This window comes from Xenopus laevis, chromosome 1S (assembly GCF_017654675.1).
Source record: "Xenopus laevis strain J_2021 chromosome 1S, Xenopus_laevis_v10.1, whole genome shotgun sequence".
Taxonomy (NCBI): Eukaryota; Metazoa; Chordata; class Amphibia; order Anura; family Pipidae; genus Xenopus; species Xenopus laevis.
The window spans coordinates 15,763,016-15,776,644 of NC_054372.1; the positions used below are offsets into that span (position 1 = coordinate 15,763,016).

Below are 13,629 nucleotides of genomic sequence, written 5' to 3' on the forward strand. Positions count from 1 at the left end.
ACACAGTAGATAACAGATAAGTACTACTATAATTTATATAAACAAGCTGCTGTGTAGCCATGGGGGCAGCCATTCAAGCACAGGACACACAGTAGATAACAGATAAGTACTACTATAGATTATATAAAAAAGCTGCTGTTGTGTGGGCGCAGCTATTCTGGAATTATTGGAGAGCCTCCACCTACATGGAGTCCGCCACTTCTTACTGACTATATTACCTGAACTCTATCCAACAAAAATGATCACCCACCTTAGCGATAGCTGGCGAGGCAGGAGCGGCCTGGGTCCCCAAAGTTACATCCGTGTATGCCACAGAGTGGTAACTATTAAAAAAATAAACTAAAATAACAAGCCCCCAATCTAGCACAGGCGAGTGGGGAACCTTGCTTTTTTCGACCTGTCAGAAAATGGTGGCCAATTAAGCCTAACCTAACACCTACTCCTGCCCCCCAAAGGTGAACAACCCCTTTAATTCAGTCCCATTTTCTCTTCCAGTTCATTCAACACCCAGTTCTAACATTTGTCTGTTACAGCAGCAGGCAACGGATCATTTCCGTGTTGCCGAGACTAATTTGTGATACCATATGGCTGCTTTGGATGCTACAATCATTCACCCATTTGCTTTTCACTTTTCTTTTTTTATCTTCCAATATCAGTCAAACCAAGGGAAACTCAAGGAGTTGCTCAGTCACATTGCAGGAGCAGATGTTAAATGCCTCAGCCAGTAGAAACACAAGTGAGGAGTAGTGTTGCCTATCTTCTGCCTTCTTTTAAAGTCAATTTTCTGTATATTGTAAACGCTTATGCAGCCTGGGATCTTTGACAGCAGACTACACAAGGGTAATGGGCCCATTTATATCATTTTAAATAAACAGATTACACCGGCTGTGCTGTCCCACTGAAGCAAACAAAGAAATTACTATTGCCGTTTTCATGGTCCCTTCTTGTTTACTCGGCTAAAATCCAATTTCGAACAAAAAGAAGAGAGTTCAGCGTACATCTTGCCTTTATCAAACCCAAAGCTCAAGTACAGCCTAAACTAAATAAATGTCCTGGGTTATAAATGATGATCCTTCTATGTTTGGCGTGATGGAAAATCTCAAGAAGCATGCTATTCCTTATGGTTACCAAAAGAAGGCTGAAATGCATTCAACTTTATTACATTTCACAGTAATCACTGAAATATGTTTACTTAAAATTGCACTCAGGGGGTATCAGCCGACACATTGAAACACTTCACATCAACTCACTCGGCTTTGCTTAGGCTAAATCTCCCCTTTTGAGGATAGACAAAAATGCAACCAATATAAAAAACAATGCACTGTGGTTGCCCTTAGGAACGTACCATAGTTGCAAGGGGGGATGGAACACATTCTTCTTTTTGCATCAAGTTGCAAATATGTGCACTCCCACTTGTGTTTGTTTTAATGCATTGGGTGCACGGGCGCAATGATTCTGAGATTCTGGGTAATAATTTGGAAGCAAATGCTTCCAAAAATTGTACACTGTACTAAATTTGTATATGATTTTGTCTTTCTGCAGGAAAATGCATTTCTGCTGCCAGATCCCAGCTTAGAAATCAAAGTGTTTTTAGCAGAAAAATCTTAAATTGAAACCCGTTTGAAGTCCACTCTGTTAGCTACAATAACGCCTAATACAAATTTCATCCTAACGCTTATCCTGTTCTCTGTAAACTCATTCTCCGCTCCATTGACCAACACCAGCATTCCCAGTTATAGCCCAGGGCCCAGCTGTTATGGAAGTAGAATTCTGGGTAGGTCATTGCATGTTGCACAGGCCTAGCTGGGAAGCCTGTGTGACTCTTCTCCAGGAGCAGCTGTTTGTTTTGTATCACATCCAACTTATGTCAACATATTAATCCCATTCGGCGTTTCTTCCCAGATCAAAATGTGTCATATAAATTGATTTTAGATGCATTTTAGTGCTGCAGTTCACTTGTCAGCATTGGGTACAGTGAACAGATAAGGCTTAAAGCACAAGGGAAAGTAAATTCTTTAACCGCTGGCCCACGACAATTCTACAATTAATTGAAGGGCTTAGAATTTAGCAAGACTGGAATTCATGCATCTGTTTTAGTCAATGGTTTTGGACCTTGGGGCGCAACGTGCGTTGGCACTAATCATTATTTCCATGCTGAGTGTAATAGCACTTTCATAAATATTAAATCCAGTACACTGTGCATGCAGTAACTGGGATCTCTGCTCACATTCACCATCTCCCTCATTGTGCCTGATTGAAGGCAGCTATGTACATGCCAGCGGCAAATACCTTCATTAAAGAGATGTAGGAACATCCTGCGATCTGTAATGCAAGGTCCCAGGTTATAAGAATTGGCATTCCTTAGATAATAAAATGTAAATTATACATGGTATAAATTTAGGAAGGTCCATCTATCAGGCAATTGCTTGTGTTTTGTTTCGTATAATACACAAGAGCCAAAAATATCCTGTACAGTATGTAACGGTGGTTGATTGATGTCATCAGCTTGTTGAAGTAATTGTCACATGAATAGTAATGGGCGAATTTATTCGCAAGGCGCAAATTCGCACCGGCGGCAAAGCTTTTTCTATGCTGGCGACGATTGCTTTTGATCCTGTGATATGGGGCTTGGAGGGGTTTGGACAAAGACCCCTTCCCCACAGCAGGGGCATAACTATAGAGGAAGCAGACTCTGCAACTGCAGGGGGGCCCAGGAGGTACAGTGGCCCCATGAGGCTAGAATTCATAAACAATTTCAATAAATATTATAACACTATTTTGGACTATATTAAACCAAAAGGAGTAATGCCCAGCTATAGCAATAGAGCATGGGTTACATTGGACTCTAACATGACAAACGGGGCCTTCACTTAGTGGGAGTTATGAACGGACGATGTAGTTAAACTACAACTCACATGGGCTACTGTGCTTAAAGGGATACTGTCATAGCAAAAACATGTTTTTTTCAAAACACATCAATTTCCTAGCTGCCCCCATTCATGTGACTTGTGCTCTGATAAACTTCAGTCACTCTTTACTGCTGTACTGCAAGTTGGAATAATATCACCCCCCAAGCAGCCTAACAAAAGAATAATGAGAAGGTAACCAGATAGCAGCTCCCTAACACAAGATAACAGCTGTCTGAGAACAACACTCAATAGTAAAATCTGACTGATTCAGTTACATTAAGTAGGAGAAATAACAGCCTGCAAGAAAGTAGTTCCATCCTAAAGTGCAGGCACAAGTCACATGACTGGGGCAGCTGGGAAACTGACAATATGTCTAGCCCCATGTCAGATTTCAGTGCAGAAGTCTGCTGTAACAGCACTATTAACTGATGTGTTTAAAAAAAAAAAAAAAAAAAGACATGTTTTCCCATGACAGTGTCCCCTTAAAGGTAAATAAAGAACACCAGGAGGTTCTTGCAGCAACAAAACAGAACAATATTTATTTGTCCAAGACAAATGATCCACAGGGTTAATACTCACAGAGGCAATGGATGACAAGATGTTAAAATGGCAGGACAGTTAGGCAGACACAGCAAGATGTGGCACTTCTACACACATGTGGAAGCAGTCAGGGCAGGATGGAATACCCAGGTGGGGTCTGGATCCCATACAGTGGAATAATCAGGGAGAATAAATCTAAAGCCTGATTCCCTTTCCAGCTGTGGTCGTGGTCCCATCACTATAGACAAACTCAGATCCTAGGGGAAAGCTACTCCCTACTACAATCCTTGTAGGAACACAGGCTGCTCTTGCTATTTAACCTCTCTGACTCACTCTCCTAGACAGTACTATGAAGGGAATTACACTGTCTCTGGCTGAGTCTCATTCACGGGGTCCCTGCAGAACAGCTTTACTGGACCTTGGTGCACCCTGTCTCCATGGAACAGAACCAGCTGGGTAACCAAACAGAAGTCAAAGAGGAAGATCCAGCCCTAAGCAGTCACCATGTTACAGTGTGGCAGCAAGTGGGCATAGGCCAGTAGGCCAATAACACAAATATGTAAATGAAGTAACTAGATACATGGGCATCTGCCTAGCAAGTAGGGAGATAAGGAAGTGTAGGGATTTAAAGCAGTAGGGACTTAGTAAATGTACGTGTCCCTACAATATAAGCTCAGGGGCCCAGTAATATCCAGTTATGCCATTGCGACCAAGGTCCATGTCACAACTTCAACCGCAATGGGACATATTGGAATCCAACAGAGCTTAGTAAAGAGGGATGAGGAGTCATTTTAGAAAGTATGAATAGCACTAGAAAGTATGACTAGCACTAGATAGGTTTTGAAATTGATACTGACATGTTCCTGTAAAAAAATATGTAATGTGTTAAATCAACTTTTACATGGTCTAAATAGAGATGAGCAAAACAAATGGACACGTGTTAAGGATTAGCATTACCAACAGGTAGGTGCAGAGACAAAGGGAAGGGACATTCTACTGTGCTGCAATTCTTCAATCCTTCCAAATCTGACCCTATCAGTGTTGGACTGGCCCACCAGGATACCAGGAAAACTCCCGGTGGGCCGAGGTGTCAGTGACCCTCATGCTGCTAAACATTTGGCCTATTTCATGGCCGTTCCCTATTTCTGAGAGCAAAGTGGCTAAATAAATGGAATGATAGATTATAGTATGTAAAGAAAAGAGACTAGGAGAATACAGGTTGAGTAAGGAGAGGAAGAAAAATAGTACTAAGTGGGCCACTGGTCTAAGATTAATTGGTGGGCCCCTGGTCAAAGGTTTTTGGGAGGGCCCCTGGTGCCCCAGTCCGACACTGGACCCTATTAATGCAAGCAAAATGGAGTTAATAACAAAAACTTTACATCAAATAAGTTCAAACTGAAAAAAGCACGAAGAGGAAAAAGTTGCATGATAACACCTGAAAACTTTAAAAACCACGAAGCAAAGAAAGATCTTCCAGTTGTAAAATGGACATGTGCCATTGACTTCTACATGATTTTGACTGGTTTTAGCGAGAGTATTTTTTGATTTGCCACAGTTTTGTTCCATATTAAATCCCGCAAAAGCTGTGCTTCTTTTCTGCATTTTGTGGGAGTTTTGGTGATAAAAAGCCGACCCAAAAAATAATTTTAATTAAAATAAAAGCCCCTTCATGAGACATGTGAGGCTTCATGTACTTTCACAAACCCCTACACAACATTCTCAAACATGAAGAGGTTCGGGAAAGAAGCCATAACTATTCTCTATTATAAGGTACAACATTTCCCCCTCTTTAACCAATAATATCAGAATTGATCCCACAAATCTGCCATTCTCTCATCCCTTAACCATTTAAAAGGCATTGTCTGTATCTTCCAATAAGCAACAAGGTAGAGTTAAGGCTACTGCCAGCACTATTCTGCCTGCTTTATCTAATGGGGGTATTCCATTTCTTCTTTGTTTCTAAGTTTCTGTATAGCCGTTATTTTGTCATCCATTACTGCCCAAGCAATACACGGTGTATAATACATGTCTCAGCTGTGCTGTCAGGGGCTAAACCAGGCGATCTGTACTCACAAAAGATGGTTTGAAATAAAGCTCCATTATACTGTGCTGCTTAAAGCGATAGTGATTTGTATAGGACTTTATTGTAGACAAGAAGAAAGACTTACTGGATCCTTTCCAATGGCCTGGCAGCAATGAAAATTAATAGATGATAAATGCCTACAGTTAGTAATGGCTCGGTGCGAGTGAAAAGGCATTTCTTGCCATTACCTTTAATTTTGTATTGTCTTCTGCAAAATAACACATATATATATATATATGTCTCCAATATAAGAAGCATTTGCGTTTGTTCCTTATCGGAAATACATTAGTATTACTGTTGTTGCAGCAGCTTAGCGTCTCCATGTTATACTGCTGAGGTCAAGCAAAATGACTTGGCTGCTATGTTATTCTTAAAGTGATACTGACGCATTTTAAGTCCAGTTGCTTGAGGTTCTACTGGCCTACGAGGCACCGGACCAGCTCAACATTATTTAACAACTCATCTTGTCCCTCAACTACTCCTACCAGTGGGACAGTCCAAAGTCCATACTGCCTTCTAATTTTTCCTATAATTCCAGTTTCACTGGGGGAGTTGAGTTGTGCTGAAAATGTTCTATGTCCAATTTCCGTCATTTCCTAAATGATAAATGGGCCAATTCTTCAGCCACAATGTCTGTTATGTTGATTGGCAAAGCCCACACTAGGGAACCATGGAGCACCTTTGGAGGTGGCAATAGCTCCAGGGTGCCCCTGCGTTCATAGGTGCCAATGTTTCCTCTCATTCATGCGACTGCACACAACAAATTGTGGTGAGCAAAAAGAATTTGGTGTGAAAACATGAGGGGCATATTTATCAAGGGTTGAATTGCGAATTGAAAAAACTTCGAAATTCAAATTCAAAAAAGAACAACCGAAATTAAGTCGAAGTTTTTTTTGGTCGAATAGGTCCATTTTCGATCGAATAGGTCCGTATTTTGGCGAGTTCGAATCGTACGAATCGAATTAATAGCACATTTGATCGAATTCAATTTAAAGTTTTTCACCAAAAAAACTTTGATTTTTCAAAGTCCACCAATTGACTCCAAGTAGGTTCTAGGAGGTCCCCCATAGGCTAAAACAGCAATCCAGCAGGTTTTAGATGGTGAATGGTCAAATCCGAAATTTTAAAGAGACGTGATACAAGACAAGAGACAAGAGTACATGATAAATTTCAAAAATTCGAATTTTTGAATCTTTTGCAAATTCAAATCGAATTTGGACTATTCCCTAGTAGGGATGTAGCGAACTGTTCGCCGGCGAACTAGTTCGCGCGAACTTCGACTGTTCGCGTCCGCCGCAAGTTCGCGAACGTCGCGCGACGTTCGCCAATAGGCGTTCGCGTCAAAATCGTTCGACCATTCGACCATTCGATCGCTAAAATCGAACGATTAAAATCCTTCAATCGTTCGAATCGAACGATTTTCGGATGTTCGAAGTTCGCGAACAGTTCGCGAACTGTTCGCATTTTTTGCCGGTGTTCGCGAACGGCGTTCGCGAACACATACTCGGCGGTTCGCTACATCCCTATTCCCTAGTCGTGGTACACAAAAATAACTAGAAATTCGAATTTTTCTCATTTGAAAATTCCCCTCGACCTTTCCCCTCAGGCGTTGCACCGTCGTCATATTTGGTGAGTGTGTTCTCCTGTTAATAATCTGTGCTTGTTTTAAGTATATGTGACCCTTTAAGCGTGGGACCTGGGGTCTAAGATTTGATTGGGTGATCGGTTTAAATTATAAAGGAAAGGCATCGCTATGCTAATAGCATGTTTATAATTCGTAGCCTTCATAAATGAAGTCTATTATAGTTAGCGATACCGTTTTTTGAAGGTTCAATACGGACTGAGCTTTCATTTTTGACTTAGTGTATAGAGAGTCTTTCCTCATGCAAATTATAACTGTATTGTTTGGGTCTTTAAACTGATTTAATTGCTTGCATGGCCTTAGACATTATGCTAATTGCCTTTGCCATGACTGTAATAGGCATAAAAAAATAGCCAATTTTACTATATGAAACAGCTAAATTAGACTCAAAGAAAACAAATTGGTTTTTAAACATGATGTGCCCATTTTATTCCAAGAAAGACTGAGATTAAATAATCTTCCAGCCAGTCAATACTAATGCCCTTTGGCGTATCTTAATAAAAAAAAAAAAGCATTGCCCTCTAATTGAACAGATGACAAATACTGCAAATTATAGCAAGTCACTAAAAACCCATATCCATCTGAAATGCGCTCACAGTGATGTATCCATGTAAGTAGCACTTTATCTAAGTAGTGAAAGTGAGTAGAACACGTCCATAGAGCTGACAAGGGTGTAAGTGCTGATTACAAGGGCTGTCGACATAATAAAGTGGTAATGTACCCCCTGCTGTGAAATATATATATATATATACTGTGAACTACAAGAATATTTGACATCATCAAAACCCTGCATGACCACATGAAGGAACAAGGCCGTTGGCTAAGTGCTATTATTCAGGTCACAGAAGGCTAAAAAGATTTCCAACATCCTTATATTTCACAGAAGGGGGTTCATTATTTGTTATATTGAATGTAAAGGAAAGTCACGTCTTACTGACTTTTTAAGGCTGCATTAGAATCCAGGAGTCTGAATAGATGTGTAACTGCAGGGAAGCAATAGAAAGTTATGCATATCTAGTTTGTGTTCCCTGTGTTCGTTACCATAGGCAATATGTTTTTCCAACACCCCCTCCATGGTGTATAAAAAGAGAACACGACTAAGGGTAGGACTACACGGACGATTTTGGAGGGTTCCGGCGCGCTGCGCAAAAACGCAGGCGTCAAATGAGATGCAACAGGAAATAAGGTAAGTGAATGCATTGTCGGATGAAGTCGTAGCGTTTTGGGGTGATCCGACGTGCTGCGCAAAAACTGAGCCGTCAAATTGGATGCAGCGGAAATAAGGTAAGTGAATGCATTGTCGGATGAAGTCACAGCGTTGATCCAACGCGACACGACTGCATGCAGCATCTGCATCCAACAGTCGTGTCGCATCAGATCAATGCTCCGATTTCATCCGACAATTAGGGTTGCCATCCGGCCGGTATTTTACCGGCCTAGCCGGTAAAATACCTGCCAAGGCCGGGGCTGGTATTACAAATTTACCGGCAATGTAGCTGCCGGTAAATTTGTAATACGATTAAAAGGAGCCCTCGGCCTGCCCCCAATCCCCTGGAACTTACCTTTTCTTTTGCCTCTTCTAGCGTCCGTGGCGCGGCCCCGCCCTGGTCCCGCCCTTTTTGACGGCACAACCCACCCCTTTTGACGTCACGGCCCGCCCCTTTGAGTCCCTGCCCCCACCAGCCGGTAAAGCAGTTTAAAAAAGGTGGCAACCCTACCGACAATGCATTCACTTGCCTTATTTCCGCTGCATCCGTTTTGACCCCTCCGTTTTTGCGCAGCATGTCGGATCGCTACAAAATCATCCGTGTAGTCTTACCCTAATGGTTTTGCTGTTGGTTCCTCTCAAGGAAGGAACAAAGAAAGAAAGAAAGAGCTGTTAAGGTATAAGGCCTCGATAAAGCCAAGAGAGGTATGTGGACCCTGTGAATAGGGTATAGCCATTGCCATGATTAGCTTTATCATCAATGAGTACAAGGCAGAGAGCTCCACTGACAAATGATTGTAACTTGTTAGTGTATATATTGTATTGCATTGTACTATTCTAGGTACCCAAGCTAGTATATTTCTTACTACAGGTATGGGATCCCTTATCCGGAAACCTGTAATCCAGAAAGTGCTGAATTAAGGAAAAGCCATCGCCCATAGACTCCATTTTATCCAAATAATCCAAATTTCAAAATGATTTCCCTTTTCTCTATATTAAAAACAGTGCATTGTATTTCATCCAAACTAAGATATAATTAATCCTTATTGGAAGCAAAACCAGCCTATTGGGTTTACTTAGGGGTTTATTTATCAAGGTCTGAATTTATCTCACTATTTCTAATAACTCTGAATGCCCGAATGGTCCGTATTTATGATGAACAAAGCCCGAAAAAATAGGCTCGGGCAAACTTCGGAGCTTTCCCCGAAAACTCCCAATTGTTCGGAGTTTTGCTCAAAAACCACTATTTTTTTCGTCGTTTTTCAGAGTTTTTTCGTGCAGAAACCATAAACTCATCAGATATCGGTACAGCTGTAGTTCCGCTTTAAACAGTTTCAGTATAGTGCACCCAAGCCTAAATCAGGCCACATAGAATAAACAGATTTGTTAGTTTCTTATTTAATATTAAAAAAAAAAAAATCAATGGTTCATTTTTATTGCTCCAAAAAAAAATGAAGTCATTCTGCTGGGAATCTGATGAACTTCTCAGCCTGTGGTCTGTGGGGCTTTTCTTTCCTAAGTAATGCACAGCAAGTAGTGTGAAATGGGAAGGAAAATGAACTCCCCCTGCATCATATACTTTATGTTCTATACTGTCGTAGGAACAAACCTGTAAATGTTACAACATGCTGTTTAATGAAAGAGCTAATTTAACTTCTGCATTAGGGTCCCCAGAGAATGGAATATAGTAGAAATAGACCCTTATTAAGTATTTCACAGCAGTAAAACATTTCCCCTCCACAAATGTTCCTGTTTATAGCCCGGGCCGTTTACATTAAAGGAGAACTAAACCCTAATATAACAGCTGTCGGAGTGACTGGGCTGGAAGCAAACCTGATTGGCAGTGCATTTCTGGGACACATTTATAGGTGTATAAACCAATGACAGAGGGGTTAACATCCAGCTGGAGTTAGGAAATTGATTCAGACAAGGGGACTTCATGGAATTTCTGTTTACTTTTAACCACCTTTTTGTTTAGTTAAAGGGGAAGTGAACATCTAGGAATGTAATATAAAGTGCTCTTGAGAGCGCTATTTTTTTTTTCTATTTCATAATATACACTCCTAATTCAGTGTTCTGCTAGGTGGTTAAGCAGTTGGCCACACATTAATACGGGGCTGCCACCTTTTTTTTCTTGGCAAAAATGGGCAGGGGGCGGGTCATGACGTACAGGGATAAGCCAGTGACATCGGGGGCGGGGCGGTGACATTGAGGGGGCAGGGATGCCGTCAGGGGGCGGGGTGGGTGCCGTTGGGGCGGGACTGATGACGCGCTGATCAGCAACTGGCTGATCGCCATGTCATTCATTTCAAAATCCTGTCCGGACTTCCTAATTTGGAAATCCAGACAGGAACTTTACACCCGGGCAGCCCTTCCAAAAAAACTGACCACGGAGGGTGAGTCACTTGGATCATAAAGGAAACAAACATTCAGCTTGTTGGGAGCCGCAACCTTGGCTCTTTATGTCATTTCCAATAAAATCCCAGGGTGAGGCATTTTGCATTCTGGAACATTCCCCTTTGAAGTCTGTCGGTGCTTTTGGAACATGTGACTGTTTAAATCTTCCTAAACTACAGCTCCCAATGTCCACAGCTGAATGGCTGCACACTGATGACCAAGGACATCTGGTAATTGTGTTCCACATAGAAGGCTCCAAAATCCACCTGCCCCTGAAACTGGGAGCATAAGCAAAGCCCTTACGGCTACTCACAGGAAATATGTGCATAAATTTGTGCATAAATGACATGAAATAATTCATTTTGCAACTATTTGCCTTGTTCCAGTTACTGGTTAGCAAGTTCCACTAGGTGTTCTGTTTGCAGGGCGGTTGTTACCTTCTTCAGTGAGAGGTGCCACGTCTCAACCCATTTAAACCAGATGCATTTTGTGCACAAGCTTCGATTAAAGACGATGTAATGTTGCCGACAGGAATTCTGTATCAAAATCATTTCATAACAATTCAGAATGCTGGGTTAAATCAGGTTCAGCACAAGCCTATTCATTAAACTGATGTTTAAATACTTAGAATACCCTGGTAAAGCAAGAGTCACCATAAGCACATAGCAATAGGGATGTAGGAGAGGCAAATGCTGCAAAGAAAAGCTGTGTCAGTGAGTATTTAGCAATTTGGGTCCAGTGCCAATATGTACAATCATATTCATAAACAACAACAATATAGACCTCCAACTAGGTTTGCCACTTCCCCCCCCCGACGAACTCCGAGGGGAGGTGGGTCCGTGATGCAGCAGGGGCGGGCTGGGACATATTGCGGGGACGGGACTCTGGCGCTGGGGGCGGGGCTATGACATGCCAATCTCAGGAAATCCTGGCCGGTTTTCCTAATTTGGAAAACCGGGCAGCCAGTTTTGACCCTTCAAAACCTGGCCTGTCCGGGTCAAAACCATACAGATGGCAACCTAACCCCAACACAATAGCATTTATGTTATATTATAGCCCTTCAACATTGAACCTCATTTGCCAATATGCTGCCATGTTCTTTTTCTCAGTTTAGTCAAATCTCTCTGCAAAGTGGCAGCTTTCTTCATGGAACGGATCATTTTGCACAAATTAGTACAGTAAAACAGTGCAATAAGTTTCCCTTGTTGCAAATGCTTTAAAACTAAATGGAAAAACTGAGACAAGAAGAATATCCAGAATGAATAATAAGTATGACACTGCAATCAAACAACACTATAATATATGGGTGCATCAATACAATCATATTAATTGATACCTTGGCAAAATTCTGAATGCTTCAATTGATGAATAGTACACATCCGTGTACCCAGACAGAAAAAAATCCCTAATACTGAAAGGCTGTAGATAAGATCCTTCTTCACCTTTAATATTCCTGCCTCAACATTTTGACCGAATAGGAACCTACCTCCATAAAGAACTCTCCAGGACCTTCCCCATATCCGCATGGTAGTATTTGGTCAGTATCAGTATCACCTGCATAAAAGGGACAGAAAAAAACTACATTAGGGGGATGTTACAATCTAGAAAAAATAATCGAGCATGAAATAATAAAGAGAAAACCTTCTGCATCCAGCCATACATTGTTTTAAAATACAGTGAGGTCATGTCTAGAACTGAACTAGATAGAGCGGCAATTCCATGTCCAGGCAAGCAAGCTGCAAACCAAACAGCCTTTTACTGTATAAATATGTTCTGTTCAATATGACGTTCTCTAACTGCATTCAGGTAGTACAAAAGCACAAGCACATTTGACTTGCCACAGTATAAGAATAGACACATACATTGCTCAATATTCAATATATCCTCCCCACTTCATACTTAAAGGGCATGTAAAGTCTAAAATAGAATAAGGCTAGAAATGCTGTATTTTGTATACTAAATATAAACATGAACTTACTGCACCACAAGCCTAATCAAACAAATAATTTATGCTTTCAAAGTTGGCTACAGGGGGTCACCATCTTGTAACTTTGTTATACATCTTTGCAAGACTAAGACTGTGCACATGCTCAGTGTGGTCTGGGCTGCTTAGGGATCGTCATAAACAAAGCTGCTTGAGTTCTGCATGGCTGGGAAGTAAGGTGGGGGCTCCCCCTGCTGTACATAAGTATGATTGTTTCCCTGCTCAGCAGTTAGGGACCGTCTGACAATTCCTATCCACAGCAGTAAATGAAGGGAGAATTTCACTGCATACAGTCAGGTTTCTTATAAAAACGGTACACATTTTTTAATTAAAGTATAATGGAGATAGGTTTCTTTTTCATTAAAGAAAGTAAAAATTGGATTTTATTTGTTTGCCTTTACATGCTCTTTAAGCTAACATCTTATTGGCTTGTTGTACCCTTTGATTTAGCTTCATTTCACACTTCCACACACACTTAGCTTAATAAACAGGTGGCAATATGCAGGATAGAACAATGAGAATTTTGGGTAAAATAGTGAAAATGTCCACAGGTAGAGTATGGCAGACTAGAACAGTTACAATTTGAAACAGAATTCTGAAACTTAAAGGGGTTGTTCATCTTTGAATAAAGTTTTAGTATGATGTAGGGAGTGATATTCTGAGACAATTTGCAATTGGTTTTCATTTTTTATTATTTGTGGTTTTTAAGTTATTTCATTTTTTTTATTCAGCAGCTCTCCAGTTTGCAGGGTCAGCAATCTGGTTGCTAGGGTCCAAATTACCTTAGCAACCATGCATTGATTTGAATTAGATTATGAAATATTAATAGGGGAGGGTCGGAACAGAAACATGAGCAATAAAAAAGTA

General features: G+C 41.0%; 1 protein-coding gene across 2 annotated transcripts in view; it reads right to left on the reverse strand.

Annotated features, from left to right (window-relative positions):
- Window positions 1-13,629, reverse strand: part of sorcs2.S (sortilin-related VPS10 domain containing receptor 2 S homeolog) — a 594,893-nt gene that overhangs the window by 366,929 nt on the left and 214,335 nt on the right. For both annotated transcript variants that reach the window (XM_041579391.1, XM_041579390.1), the window contains exon 2: window positions 12,265-12,332. In XM_041579391.1, the coding sequence (XP_041435325.1) occupies window positions 12,265-12,332 (68 nt within the window). The remainder of the gene's footprint in view (window positions 1-12,264; window positions 12,333-13,629) is intronic.